The following is a 15,543-nucleotide window of genomic DNA, read 5'->3' as shown; positions in this document are numbered from 1 at the left end:
GGTGATGCATGTAACAATACGTTTTATTTTAAATAAAAGAAAATAAAATGTTGGTTGCTGCATATCAAAGCTGAAAAGGAAAGAACACATACATAACGATCCCACCGATGTGGATTAGCATTACAAAACGTAACAATACAATAAACTATTTAAATGGTATTAAATTACATATAGAATATATACCTACTTTGTTATAGCATCAGCGATATATAGAACATATCTCTCATTCATCACAGTTTTAATTATTTGTCTAATATTCGAAACCTCTCTCTTCGTGTTTGTTTTGAAGCGTAGTTATTTAATCGTCGATGATTCGTTTACAGCACATTTTTTCAGTACGTTATATTATATAACTACGTTTTATTCGCAAGATTGCGAATTGCACGATTTTATCTTCTGAAAAGAAGCATCTCTTGACAAGAGCTTCCTTAAATGTTCACTTGAGAAAATCCACCACCAAGATGTCGTCCAGATTCATCAACTTAGTGTCCGTTCCTTGATTTTCTTGCAGTAACGCGCCCAACATTTGCTGACCGCTCTTCAGTTTCTTGACGTCGAGCATGACCATCTGATGAACGCGCTTCAGGTGCGTCTGCAAATTGCACTTCTGCGTGAACGATTGCTTGCAGTGCGGACAGGGATATGGTCGGTCGCCAGTATGATGCTTCTGGTGCAGCTGCAACGTGAACTTTTGCGCGAATGATTTGTCGCATTGTTCGCACTTGTACGGTCGTTCGCCCGTGTGGATGCGCTTGTGCCGCTCCATCTGATATGGCTTCGTGAACGTCTTGCCGCATACATCGCACTCTTTCCGCGACGACTCTTTCTGCGTCGAGGGTTTAGCTGTCCCCGTCGTCACTGCTTGACTGTCAAATGCTATCGTCGTTGACTGACTGCTTGTTTTTGCTTTAGATGCGTCGTCACCGAGACTCGTACCATGATTCTGCATCTGTACTATGGAAACAGGTGGCAAGCAATCGTTCATCTGAATAATCGCCGCGTCGCTCGCATTCGCGGTTGTCGTCTCACTTGGCACCTGGCTGGTTATCACTATCTGATGATTGGTATTACCCAGATTGCAGGCTTCCTGGAAAGGATTCGTACCGACCAACTCGATCACGTTGGTCGACACTTCGGCGGTGTTGTTTGTTGCCGGCTGCGTCGTCAACATAGCATCGTCCGTTTGGATAGTAACGAGACCGTTCGCTAGCAAGAAGTGCAGATTCGCCACCAGTTCGTTGCTGTCATTTAAAGACAGCATGGAGTTGTTGTTGAGAATCGTCGCTGTCGTCGTGTCAGTATGATTAAACTCGATTTGACTCGCCGACAGATGAATCGCATCGCTGAGATTCATTTCGGTGTTCTCCAACGAGGAATAATCGAGATTCTGCGATGGCGCGATCTCACTGTCGGTGATCACAGGCGCTGCCGTTGTCGTTGCTGTCGTCGTCATCGTCGTCGTCGTCGTCGTCGATGTGTGATCCAGAGAACTGTTGCCGATCTTTTCGAGGCTGGCCGTCTCTTCCGCGACCTTTTGGTGCTTAGGCTTGCGCTTCGCGCCGCCCTTATGTTCCCTCGCATGCTTCTGCATGTGCACCTTCTTATGACCCGAAGTGCGAAATCGGAGATCACACATGGGACACTTGAATGGCTTCGAACCTGAAAGTGTAATGCAAATTATTCCTTTTCGAGATCTAAATAAAATGTTTATGCTCATCACACATATAATTTTAATATCATTTTACATCATTTGTAAATATAAATTCTGAAATAAAAAACTAAACTCTGTCATTGCAAAAGAATGTGACAGTAGTTAAATTTCAAAAATAAACTTTATAGTTTTCTTATATATGTTATTATTATCTTAATTTATTATTATCTTTATTATCTTTAATTATATCTTGCTTTATATTTATCTCATTTTATTAAATTAAAATTTATTAAAATTTATATTTTCTTAAACGCCTAAAAAATAGGTAACGAAATATAAATTAAAAAAAGGATTAAATACTAAAGGTTTTAATTTTAAGTCTTTCATTTATATCTTTCAATTAGAGAATTACATAACATACTTTGTAAAGTAGTTTAGGAAATTACTCACCCGTATGCAATCGCATGTGGACCTTCAGACTGCCCTTCGTGGCGAACATACTGTTACAGACATGACAGCAAAAGGTTTTGTTGCCCGTGTGAACCTTCATGTGCGAATCCAAAGTGCACTTAACCGCGAAGCTCTTGTTACAGTGGTCGCATTTGTACGGTCGTTCACCCGTATGCGTGCGAATGTGCCTAATCAGGTCGCTCGGCTTTCGGAAAGTTTTCGGACAGTACTTGCACTTGTTCGTATATTCCTTCGTCTCTTTCCTCTCCGCGTTTTCCTGGTCGATCGAACGCCATTCACGATACAATTAAGTACAAGAAATATTTTTAAAAACGATGAAAATATATATGTGTACTCACGTCCACGTAGTCCATGCTTTTTCTCTCGGCAACTGTATCCATCAATACCTTCTCGGATACCGATGAATCCGGATTCACTCGGACGTCTGACGTCGTCATCGACGGAAGATGGGAATTGGAGATCACTTCCTTCTCGTTCGATTCCACTCGCACAACTTTCCAACTTGCGCTATGCATCTTGTTGTGATGTTTCAATTGCGATTTGTTGTCCAGCATTTTCGTAGTACAAGTCGTACATTTCAATAGCCTGTATGCAAAGAAAGATATTTAGATTTTCTACCGATGAGTTGGAGATAGATATATTTTTCCTTCTTCTATCAATCAATTTGCTTACTCTGAGTGCAGTCTCTTCAAGTGCCTCTTGAGACCGCCATGCGTAAAGAATCGCTGAGAACACTCCGGACACTCGTACATTTTGGCACCGCCATGAGATTTTAAATGTTCCTGCGGCGATTACATTCAATTTTATGGAATACCCAATCGGTTTTATTGCATGATTTAGGAAAAAATTACAATATTAATCAATTGCAATGTACTTGAAAAATATTACCTTCAATCTCTCTGCCGTGAAACCATTACGGCGACATATGTGACACTCCAACAGATTAGTGTACTCCGATATTTTGACCGAGTTATTCGTTCCAGAAGAAACGAACGTTTCCGGTTGTATTGTACTTTGAAAGTCCTTCCTGCAAGTATCGAATATTTTTAATTGCTCGCTAATAACACGATTTTACGTATAAATTAGAAAAACGTACATGAATAAAGAATTTCTCTCGCTGTCGCATGATATAATGTTACTTTTCTGTGGCGATTTTTCATGTTCAGTCACGCCTTGCACCTCGATCAATCCATTTGTGGTGTCCGCTTTCGCGATGGCCTTTGAGTACTTCGATGGACATACTTGCGAAAGTCTCACCAATTCCGAACAATTATCCTTGGGATTTATTACCATTAAATGAGCGTTCTTCGCAATTGCAGAAGTGTCTATATTATCGATTGTAGTAACTGGAACAACTTGTTGTTCTTCTTGCTGTCTATTGTCTCCTTCCACGGATCTGGGCAAAATACTGGACATGCTCGTCGTGTTGTTCGGATTCAAACCGATGTCCATCTCGCTATCCGTCTGTAAAATCGATTATTGAAATTTATATTTATATAAAGAAATATCAGAAATGTATGATTATATAAAGAGAGAATTTATATTTAGATATATTTATATCAAGAAATATCAGAAAGTTATGATTATATAAAGAATTTATATTTATATAAAGAAATATCAGTAAAATATTAAAGTGTGCATGCTTTATTGCTGACATTTTAATTCATTTTAAAATCATATTATGCTCTTACATAGAGAGCACATTCACCTGTAACGTAATCTGGCTCATGTCAAATGAATCGAATTGCGGCGTGAATATGGTATTGCCGGACGAATCCAGATTTTTGTTATGCTCGTAAATTATATTGAGCACCGGCTGTTCCCTGGAATTGTCGAGGGAATTCGTATTCGTCTCGTCCATCTGCCTCGGTAAATTATTCGTCAGTCCGAGATTCATGCCGATATTAAAGAGTTGTTGATTCAATGTCTCCTCGATCTCTCGTATGCTTTCCTACAAAATTTTCTGCCAATGTTATTCGTTTCTTTTATATCGTAATGCTTATACTCTTTTATAATTATTAAAGTTACGTACCGCTGTGAGAGTTTGATCTCCAGAATAATGAGATAACGTAATGGTGCCAGTTTCATCGGCGTGTAAAGTTTGCGAAGTTCCTAAATTAGCTGTGTCAATGGATAAATTTTCTGAAAAATATAAATTACGTATATATAAATCTACATAATTCACTTTTTACAAGATCTAACATATATTTTATATTTGACAAACATACGGTTTGTTACTGACGTCGCGCTGTTCGTCAATAAGGACTTCTCTTTCTCTGCGCTGATATTTTGAAACTGATCGGAAAAGGCCTGCGTGAAATCTGGCGCCATTTGCGGTTGGAACGACACTTCCATATCTTCGGCAAGAATGATGTTTGTCGATAAAGGTGCCGAGTCAGCTTCTTTGTTCTCTATTAAAGGCTGTTGTTCCTTCTGCTCTTGCGTTTTTTGTTCCTCCAATTGCTGTTCAAAATATGTATGAAATTAATACTTTAATTTTTAAGAGTTTTACATCGATAAACTTTCTACAATGATTAAATATATACCCGTTGCACCAGTTCGTGTTTGTGTCTTTTTATGTGTTTCCGACAATTGACGTACGTCTTAAACGTCTTGTGACAATATGGACACATAAATGGCCTTTTATTGCTATGCGTAACCAAATGCCTCTTCATACTGCTTTGCGTAGAGAACTTTGTGTTGCATACCGAACAACTATACGGCCTCGTGTCGTCGTGTGTATGTAGGTGAGATTTCAGGACACTATTCGATGTGAATCTCCTGTAAAAAGCGGCGTCATAAAAATTTTTCATCAATGTACATTGCACAAATTAATTTATAGTTAAATAAAAAATCTCAAACCTATCGCATTTGGAGCACTTGTAAGGACGTTCGCCCGTATGTCTACGAGAATGTTGCTTCAAATGGCTAATTTTCCTGAATGCCGCGTGACAGACCGAACACACGTGCGGTCTGGTTGCGCCGGCGTTCTCGTACAATTGTTTTTGTTTCGATTGCACTTGGGCAACGCTGATCTTGTTACCGGCGTCGCTGATGACAAGTGGCTCCTGCAGGACCACTTGTGGCACTAGGCTCTCCGCTTCCGGCGATATCTTAGGTTTCTCCCGCGTGTGGCACTTCATATGATTTTTCAGGACGATGCTCGAGTTGAATAACTTGCTGCATATATTGCACTTGTATGGTTTCATGTGTAATCTGAAAAGAGAAATAGATTTTAATCGTTAAACATTAGTATTTTAGCGTAGAGGATATACAAATAAATATATAGGCATCTTGATGCTTATATTAGAGAACCAAATGTCAATCAAAATATATGATAAATAAAGATTAGAAAGAGTAAAAAGAATAAAAGATTAATTATAAGCATTGAGAACTTGCAATTAGAAACAAAAATATACAGCTAAAGATATGCAATTTATATTCAGAGAAAGACTAAAACAAAATACATGTAGAATAAAATTTAGCTAAGTTTTAAAACTTAAATTAAATTATATTATGTATGAGAGGGAGAGAGAAGCTTACCTTGTATGAGATGTAAGACTACTATGGCACGCGAAAGTTTTATTGCAGGAGGCGCAAGCGTACTTTTTCACTCCGGTGTGAGTCCGCTCGTGCGCTATCATTGTCGACTTTAGCGCGAAAGAACGCACGCAATACATGCACTGAAAAACATAGAATGATTTTATTATTTATTGTCCATTCGTCGCGATTATGACTTCGAATGAACAAAAGTTTTATCTACCTTAAAGGGCTTTTCTTGAGTGTGCACACGCAAGTGACGTATCAAGTCCGATGGCTTTTTAAATTCTTTCGGGCAGAACGAGCATACGTACCACCGTACGTTTCCTATGCAACGTTGCTTTATGGCGTGATACTTGCTGCAAATATAAACAGTTTTATTTATACCCTAAACTACAATAGTATAGAGAATTTTTTATTGAGTTTAATAGTCATCGTCGATATTTTTATATCATCAGTCATCAATTTTTTAAATTACTGATCTACTTTTTATCCCATTTTATACTCTCGCACAGAATAAAGAGCATTACCTTGAAGAACTGCCTGCCGTCTTATCCAACAATGTGACATACGTTGTTGGCGAATCCGTCTTTTTCGGCTCTGCGATTTCTATTACGAACAAAAAAAACTATTAGATATAATATTTTATTTCGTAATAAATGGCGAATGTGTGAGAGACGATTACCTTTCAAAGGGACTTCGTTTTTGTTCGGCAAACCGCTATTTTTCAACGCCTGTTGCAGGATATCGTTCTGCTCTGCATTCAGCGTTGCGGTCCCCGTAGAATCTGCAGTATTATTTACAACGGCTTCCAAAGACGCCAACTGCGATATAACACTATCGACCGTTGCGCGCATATCAGTTTCCGAGGAGATACTGGAATTAGCTGCTGAGGATTTGTCGGTGGATTCCTAAACAAACGTAATGTGTTTCTTGATCCGAATCGTTCTAACACAAAACAAACGAATATCGCGCTTATTACCTCCTCCGGATTAGAATGCATTCGCTTTATGTGACCGTTTAAGCTGCCCAGCTTCTTGAAGATGCAGGAGCAATAAGAACAAGCGTACGTCGGCTCACCTTCCGATGCATTATGTACTCTGAGTATATGCGCCTTTAGATTTCCTGAAAAATAAAGGAGTAAGAGACCATGTTGATGGATATTGAATAACTTTTCTTATCGCGGGCATAATTTTCGACGCATTACATATAATATTAATCGCAAATTCTCGAACCTTTCTGACTAAACTTGGCGTTGCAGAGGCTGCAGGTGTGCGGCCGGATACCATTGTGTTGCCACGCGTGGATTTGTAGCGAGCTCTTTTGCGTGAATGCCCTGTTGCAAACGGTACACTGCACAAATAAATACATATGTGTGAAACGATCGTTCGTTTAAACCATTTATTTATATATGCAGAAAGAGCGTTTACTTTAAAAGGTTTCTCTCCAGTGTGTACCCTGATATGCCGCATTAGCTGGCTCGGCTTTTGGAAATTCTTTAAGCATATGGTGCATTTGTACAGTGTTTTATGTTTCGTTCCCCTCTTGGTTTGCTTTACTATCTTCGTTTGTAGCTGTGAATAAATAAATGCGATAAGACTCCTGGAGAGTAAAGCTATTTACTAGGAGCATAAAGGCTTTTCTCAAGGAAAAAAGGATAAAAATGAAAAGAGAAAGCTTTTACTGTTTATGTTAAACCCAAGAATAATAAAAGAGAGAAAGAGAGAGAATAATATATAAATCATTGCCAGTTATTGATCTGTTTATCGAATAACTTTTAGCATAATTAGTTTTTTCTACTCACCCTATAATGTTCGCGTATGTGCATTCGGTAAAGCGCAGGTTGTGTGAATTGCTTGTTGCATAATTTACACTTTCGTACGCCAACATCCTCATTCGCCCACTTTTCTCCGTGAAGCTTCAAATGCGCGTCTAGTTGAGCCTGAAAAAAAATTATTTAATTATTTAATCTGCATAGTAATTAAATATAAATTATACATTATATATATAATTATAATATATAAACCTATATATGTATATATATAATATATATATATATATATATATATATATATAATTATAATTATAATACTATAATTATAAAACATACATTTGTATGTATTTTATATTTGATTTATATTATATATATATATATATATATATATATATATATAAGAAAATTATTTTTAAATATTTTTATAAAAATTATCTTAAATTGTACATATACATACAAAACTTTTTATAAAATATACAATATCTCTTTTTATTCCGAATTTCTTTCAATTTCCTTGTGGCTATAATAATTTAGGGATTATTGAGATTAATATACCTTATAATACTGAGCGCTGATTCCAAGCGCGAGATGGAACACGCGCGTGCAGATGAAGAGGAGCGCGAAATTCAGGCAGTCTACGGCGGACGACATATCGGAAGACGGCACAGATTATGTCGTGTAACATAAAGTAATACGCGCCGGCAGGCAGTGAGTTCTTATATGGCAGTGCTTGGAGCAAAAAGTAGGACGAACACAAGGCATTGAACACAACGCGGTGACCCACCGTGAATTATCGTGACTTATCGATCATTCGTCTCGAAGAAACGCTTTTTTTTTCTTTTAGACGATAAGGAAACGAAGGAACACAAAATTTGACTTATCACTATCGCATACCGATAGTAAATTGAATTCTACTCTCGCGCGTAAGATTTCGCTGATGAATTGTATCTTTCATTATCTTCTATATCAATAAAGCAGCAAAATAAATTAGAGATCAAATAGAGCACTCGTCTTCATGAATCGAATTGAGCGATTACAATTAGTATACATGACAAATTATATGCATCCACGTGGTCGCATCTCGTGCAAAACAACCAGAAGACTGCAAAAACTCGAGAGTTTCACTTTTTCTCTTCCCTCTTTTACTCCTTTTTTTTCATCTTTTCTCGCGGACGATTTCGCGAAATAAAATATATAAAATAAAATTTTCTCTCCTCTCTTTTTTTTATTATTCTCTTCTTCTCTTCCTATCTTTTCTCTATCTTTCTTCACAGCGGATTTAATATATCCCAGTGCAATGTAATAAAATTCTCTCCCCTTCCCCTCCCCTCTTTTTCTGCCTTTGCAGGGCGAATTCTCGGAGACGAGTTCCCGAGATCGTCGAGATTGCGCCGTCGTGGCCCCTTAATTCCCGCGCGTCGCCGCGACCAGTATCGCGCCTCCGAAGGAGGATATTGCACTTTTTCCGGCACGCGGTCCAGCAGCAGCTTCCTCCCCGCGCGCCGATTGATCTTCCCAAAGTCAGCCGCTCTTCCTCTCCGCCACCACCTCCTCTCTCTTCCGCCTGCGAGTCTCCGTACTCTTCTTCCTCTTCCGCTTGATCGTCCTACGTAATCTCCCGGTTCTTCGTTCTCTCCTCTTCCTCGCGCGTTTCCCTTGTCGCTTTCCCTTTCTCGCGATGCCTCTGCCTCTGCGACGATAAGATTTCGGTCAGCCAGCGAGAGACTCGTTGCTCGCATCTCGGATTCTTCAGATGCCGCCGACAAACGCGGTGCGACGAGTCGGCGATCTGCATAAGTAAACTTGAGACGGCATAGCTCTCTCGCGAGTCTAAAAGATGAGATAAATAAAGATTTTAAGACTGACTGTTCCGGGAATGAGATGGAAAAAAGAATGATGAAGTTTTTCTTTCAGTCTTGTCTGCAAATTTATATCGACAATCTGAAGTTGCGAAACAGATCGTTTTGGCAGAAGATCCTATTGATGAATTGGATCAATTATAATTAGAAGATTGAAAGAGATAATTTTTCTCTTTCTTCTAATCCTCATATAGTTTTAGATTTTATTATACATGCTAGCAATTATATGAAACAAGAAAGATCAGAAGTCGAATCGGCGGATTTTACTATAACGATTCTTTGTGTCGAAGCACATCCAAAGAGAGTAAAACATCTAATCACGTCGGACGTATAACGATCCAGGAAACGACCTCCGGCTTCGATACACCGCCCACCGTCGAGGACAGCGCGAGGACAGCATCTTTGTCGAATCACCAGCCACTCGAGGCAATATTTCTTCACACTTTCTGCTTTTTTTCTTTCCACAAAACTTAGATCCTCGTTATATGCAAAATAACAGACCGTTCCGATTAGAATTAACTTCAAGGAACTCTGCTGAATGATAAAAAAAGATGGTTTCCTAGAAATTTCTTCGACGATCCTCTCTTCTTTCGGCAGTCGGAAACGAGGACGAGCGAGGCAGCGCGAATCATTGTATGCTACATGTACAGCAAACGGACAATTGACCTGTCAAGTGTCATGCGGACGCGTGTCGTCGTCATACAAACGCAAACGACTCGAGACTGTGAGAGCAAGAAGATCGATGTCGTTCTCAAGAGCTGAAGAGTTCCTGAAATACAATCTCGGGGGAAGCGTCATCAATTTTTCCTCGTATTAAATCATCGCGCCTCTTTCGCGCTCCGTAACTTAGTCGTCGCAGATTTCGCTGGTCGCCTCTTTTTGATCTTGCGTCTTCTCCAATGCGTTCTTACATTCGCTCCATGATCAGATTATTATTGCTTGCATGCGTAAACACGCGCCTCCGCAAAAGATCACTGACAGGCTGATGTGAGTCTCTTCCGCGAAAAAAACTTGATCTATCTCGTATATAACATTATATATACACATACAATGTGACACTCGTATTATTTTTATATCTTAATATAGCATATAGCGATCAAGTTATATCGCTCAGGATGAGGCGATCTTGACGATGAATATCCGGAGAGAATCGTGCGCAATTTTTTCAGGATTACTATGTTACTAATAATAGCGAGTTATCGGAATGGCGACTACTATATCCTCACTCTTCCTCGGTAAAGTTCAATGGTTCGGTTCTTATCAACGACGGTCGCGTTATCGGCGCTTTTATTTCGCCCGGCGATTCTTTCCTCTTCTCCGCTGCACACCTCCTTCACGGATTCGTTTTACGTTCGTTATCCTTCACCTGCGCGTGTTCACTGTAGACTCTCAATTCAAGATGCACAGATCCGCTCCACCTACATAACAAACTCACGTCAATTATTTATGCTCGATTTTTCTTCTTCTCTATACATTTCGTTTCACATCGTGTTACACACACCAGGAAGAAACCTCATCTGTACAATTTCTTTCACGAATTTCGGTCTTCGAGGGAAGACGAGCAGAGAGTTCCTCGAAGACCTTTCAAATCCGACGACAGAGAAAATATACAAATCCGTGAAGAAGTAGGCGTAAAAACTGCCGAGAAGACCGCCTGTTTCGTGAGAAAAAATTCTTTCCTCGACAACGATTTAAACACAAAGTACCACGAAATTATAAAATGTAGAATTTATAGTATTAATTATTAAAAAATCCTGTAGAGAGGAATAATTTATTTCGATATTTGTGTAAACTGCTTGTTCTCGATTCCTTTATTTCTTCAGCGATGAATCCCGGTGAAAGACGTGCGAAACAATAGCGATGGAATATAATAAAGGCACTAAAGGCAACTCTTGAAGACGTGATCATAATTAAATTAATTAACACATCACGTTTCTTGATCAATCTTATAGGGTATAGGAGAAAAATCAAAATGATCATGAGTATTTTAACGAGCAAATAAGTATGAAAATTCGCGACACACCAGTGACATATGTGCAGTGTTCTTCGACTTGGCAAAACTGTACATTTCGTCGAAGGGATACGAGATGACAAGCGCGAGCACGTGCATGCTTCACGAGTATTCGCCGCTCACTGACGAAGTCAGCTGTAAGTGTCGCTTACGTCGTCACCGAAATACTCGTCATACTCCGTCGTCATCATAATCGACTCTTTCTCTCTGCGAGTTGCCATACTTTTAGATTCGTCCGAGAAATGTCACAGCAGATGAATCAGATTACAACACTCCACAGTGTCTAACATTTCTATATAAATTCAAAATTGAAGCTTGAGAATCAAGTTCGTACTATTCTTAATTATATAAAATATTATTTTATTATTTCTGCATCTTCTTCAATCTTCATTCTTGAACTCATCCTCTTCAACGACATGTAAAACTATTTTTGTATGTCTATCTTTTGTCTGAAATTTTTATATTTTTTCTTCAAATAAATTTGTAAATCTTTATAAAGATTATTTTCTGCTATTTCAACATCTCTGACTATGATCTTCATAGATTTTCTCTTCTTCAATTCGTCTGTTCAAATACGGCCAAATAACGATGCATCTTTTCTAGAGTCTGTTTCATATTTCATCGTTATATGCGTGCATACATCCATGTGGGCGTACGGCGCGTGTCAAACGCGAGAGCAATCGGTGAGGGATCTGTATGAGATCATACGATTCGGTTGCGTAATTCGTTGCGCGCCACATTAATATAGTCGTCGTTGCGGCTACTTCCCATGTTTTATTAATCCACATCAACTGCGTCGATTCCGATTGATTCTCAGTGTTTTCGAAGCTCATAAAATCATCCCGGAATCGCAATGCTATGTCAAAAACATCTTCAGCGTTCTGAAAAACATACTCTCTTCCTCCGATCAATAACAAGCGCACGATCGAAAACAAGCGCTATCTCGAATATGTATGACTCATTAATTTCATTCCTATTGAATTATTACTAATTAACATAGATACGTCTATAAATACGTAGTAAAGATGAGGCAACTCCGAATAAGTAGTCATTGCTGCTCGCAAAATATTGCAAGGCCGATTATTGCTGGTATACTTTGACGACGCTATGAGATAATGTCCTCTCTTAGTCTTCGAGAGGAATTATAAAATCATCTCCTCCATTTATCTGACTGCAGTCGGTTACGAGGACATAACGAGACGAGAGAATCACTGGTTCCTATCTTCTTCTCTATGATCTCTTGATTTTGGTCAGTGGGCGGCGAATAGATAAGTCGTTGCGGGTCGCCAAGATCGACCTTTGATTGAACGGAGTAAGATCAAGATTCTTCTTAGATCGAGTTATATCTATCGCATTAGCATAATCAAACTTATTTATATACACTATACTATCTCTCTTATTTGTTATATAATAACAAATACATCTATCGATTATTTAACGTGAGCTAAATTATTGTACACGACGATGGCAAACAATAATTTTTTGTACACATTTGTGTTAAATAAGCAATTAAAATTTGCATGTTTCAAACGAGGTTTACGAGCGCGCGATTCGCTCGGGCACAAAGATCAATTACGAAACGAATGAATAAGAGGTAAAACAGCCTTTAGCCTTTAGTCGCCAGGTGGTGATAAATACTGTATATTTACAGTGTTTAAATGTTATCAATAAAATGGTGTCTGTGCGATCAGCAGAGTATTGATAAAGCGATCTTATGTAGCGTGATGACATTTGCATGCATATAAAGATTATTTAAAAACCGCCAGATAACATTTCAAAAACTAGTCTAGAAATAGCATATAAAGTCTATGAAGCTTTTAATGTCATTTATAAAGATTGAACACGGAGATATTAAATCTCTAAAAATGTATTATTTTAAATGTAGGAAAAAAATGTATTATTTTAAATGTAAAAGAAAATTTCGCTTGTACATAGAAATAAATAAAATCGGTAGAATAAATATATTCGGACTCACCTTTGTTGAAAAAGCGTCCTCGCATTCCGTGCAGAAGAGGTTCTCCTCCTTCTCGTGCAGCAGCATATGAGATTTGAGACTCGCCATTCTGGCGTATTTCCTACCACATTCGGGGCATTTCGGGTCACCGATATTATGCGTTGCCATATGAAGCGTGAAATTTGTCTGCAATGATGCCATTGTATGAAGTTACTAGACTGAATCCAACCATTGTATTGAAGAGATTAAAAGAAGCAACTTTCACTAGTTAATCTACTTATAAAAGATTAACCGATGATGGTATATTCAACGAAATTACTTGTATATGTTTTAGCAACTTGTTAGCTGTCTCTCTTCTTGTTATAGTATATTTTTCATTATATTATATTAAACATTAATTAAAATTTAAATATAGTACTGATATATTTTCTCTCGTTAATAAAAAAGATAGCAAAAGGACTTACAGGAATATTAAAAGATGCTGGACATTTTGGGCATCTATGTGGTTTTTCTTCAGCATGATTTTCCATATGTCTACGGTATAACATATGCTTAGTAAATTCTTGCCCACATATGTCACACTTCAAAGATTGTGTATTCTGCAACAGAGATATTAGTAATATGATTTTTCAGATCAAAAACTTTCAATTTACTATGTAAGAAATCATGTAAGATTATTCCATTAAATACCCATAAAATGTAAATATTAAATTTATTTTATATAGTTATACAGAGCGAGCGCACATTTTATAATTAAAATAAAAATATTTTTAATGTAATAATATTGTGAAATTACCTCAGTCTTTTTCGGTCTGCCTGGAGACTTTTTATGTATAGATGTAGATACAGATATAGGTTTTTTTTTAACATGATTGTCAATTGCCTGTTCTTCTGTCTGCCTTCTACAATTTTCTTCTTTATTTAATAATATATTGCTATCTTCTCTAACAGACAACAAGGATTCTGTAATTGCACATTCATTTATATTCTGTACTATTTTTAGTTGTTCCGTAACCGCAGATCCAGTCTGTTGTATTGGAAGTAGGTTTGCTTGTTGCATCACAGTATTTCCTGGTGGACTTTCCACATTTAATTGAAAAATAGGCTAAAACAGAAATATTTATTACATAGAATGATTATATGAATAAAAGAACTGTCTTTTTATAATAATAAGAATTTGTCTTTTTATAGTTTTCAAGATACTTTAAATATACATACAGGATGCAAAATAAAATTTCCATCCACAGTCTTTATCAGTGCTGAAGACACTATGTTATTTTGTGGCATTAATGTAATAGGGGTCGCCATGATTTCCAACGTGCCATCCTCATGTTCTGAAAAAAATTATATCTTTAATGATCTTTAAACAAAATATGTATTACACTTTTGTTACACTTTGTTTATTCATTTATTTCACAATTTCAACAATTCTATATAAATTACTAATATGAAACTTCTATGTGTCTAACTGAAATCTTTAATTATTATACAATGAGATATAGAATACATCCATTACAGTAAACTTTAAATACATATAACTTTGTACCTTTGCTAATTATTCATGCTTTAATATATTAAACATTGTTGTTCTATTATCTTTTATTTCACAATTTTAACAAGTCTGTATAAATTACTAATATGAAACTTCTGTGTCTAACTGAAATCTTTAATTATTATACAAAGAGAGATATAGAATACATCTATTAAATACATATAACTTTGTACCTTTGCTAATTATTCATGCTTTAATATATTAAACATTGTTTTATTATCTTACCACCCACTGCAAAAAGCGTATGCCCATCATCCGTAGTCATAAAACCAATCGGTACTGTATTGCTAGAGTCAGTGAATTCCATAATTACATTCTGTTCCGTCAACATGTTGGCAGACATACTTTCGACACGATAATGACAATCTTCGGATTATATACAAAACTGCTTTTGCAAACTCGCGCTTGTCCACACATAATCTGCTGCAAGTTAAATATAGCATGTTGTTATAATCCCTCTTATAACACAGAGAAAACTACCGTTATATTAAGATAATCAAATATCAATCTCTACGATTCTAACCTAATCATGGACCGTTTTGTTGGTTTTCGAACGGCATTAAAATGACATTACCTTTATACTTTCGATTGCGTGTGAAAAACGTCGTCGATGAGACTCTTTCGTTCGCGATACATTTCGCCTCGCAGATGTTTTTTTTTTTTTTTTTTTTTTTTTCATTTACCACATGTAAATGTCACCATATGCTGTTATTCCGTCATCGTTCTTCCCG

General features: G+C 37.3%; 1 protein-coding gene across 4 annotated transcripts; it reads right to left on the bottom strand.

The window, feature by feature from the left end:
- Positions 1-5: 5 nt before the first annotated feature.
- Positions 6-15,519, bottom strand: LOC145939170 (uncharacterized). 4 transcript variants are annotated; one of them, XR_014425790.1, is made up of 26 exons: positions 15,387-15,514; positions 15,038-15,235; positions 14,479-14,594; positions 14,057-14,365; positions 13,725-13,859; positions 13,282-13,446; positions 7,467-7,604; positions 7,093-7,236; positions 6,898-7,015; positions 6,645-6,787; positions 6,348-6,573; positions 6,193-6,271; positions 5,886-6,021; positions 5,666-5,805; positions 4,985-5,338; positions 4,669-4,903; positions 4,351-4,585; positions 4,155-4,264; positions 3,831-4,073; positions 3,219-3,586; positions 3,011-3,149; positions 2,795-2,904; positions 2,461-2,707; positions 2,102-2,378; positions 188-1,659; positions 6-70 (listed from the first exon to the last, which is right to left on the bottom strand). XR_014425790.1 is itself a non-coding variant. In XM_083043402.1 (25 exons), exons 2-25 carry the CDS (start codon positions 15,153-15,155, stop codon positions 437-439), a joined length of 5,508 nt encoding a protein of 1,835 aa, XP_082899528.1. In that variant the 5' UTR covers positions 15,156-15,232; positions 15,387-15,519; the 3' UTR covers positions 6-436. The 4 variants fall into 4 exon arrangements, 3 of the variants coding, with proteins under 3 accessions (XP_082899528.1, XP_082899527.1, XP_082899529.1); XM_083043402.1 differs by having other exon boundaries at positions 6-1,659; positions 15,038-15,232; positions 15,387-15,519; XM_083043401.1 differs by having other exon boundaries at positions 6-1,659.
- Positions 15,520-15,543: the final 24 nt, after the last annotated feature.

This window comes from Prenolepis imparis, unplaced genomic scaffold (genome assembly GCF_030444845.1).
Source record: "Prenolepis imparis isolate NDT839.2.m4 unplaced genomic scaffold, iyPreImpa1.0 SCAF_7, whole genome shotgun sequence".
Lineage (NCBI taxonomy): Eukaryota > Metazoa > Arthropoda > Insecta > Hymenoptera > Formicidae > Prenolepis > Prenolepis imparis.
This window is presented reverse-complemented; position numbering and strand designations above follow the sequence as displayed.

What these genes read in the sequence shown, in the direction of transcription:
- LOC145939170 (XM_083043402.1), bottom strand. Translation starts at nt 15,155, where the DNA reads ATGTCTGCCAACATGTTGACGGAACAGAATGTAATTATGGAATTCACT. An exon ending in AACACGAACTGGTGCAACGG is followed by an intron (nt 4,586 to 4,668) that starts GTATATATTTAA and finishes TATTTTGAACAG; the next exon opens with CAATTGGAGGAACAAAAAAC. An exon ending in TCACGGCAGAGAGATTGAAG is followed by an intron (nt 2,905 to 3,010) that starts GTAATATTTTTC and finishes TAATCGCCGCAG; the next exon opens with GAACATTTAAAATCTCATGG.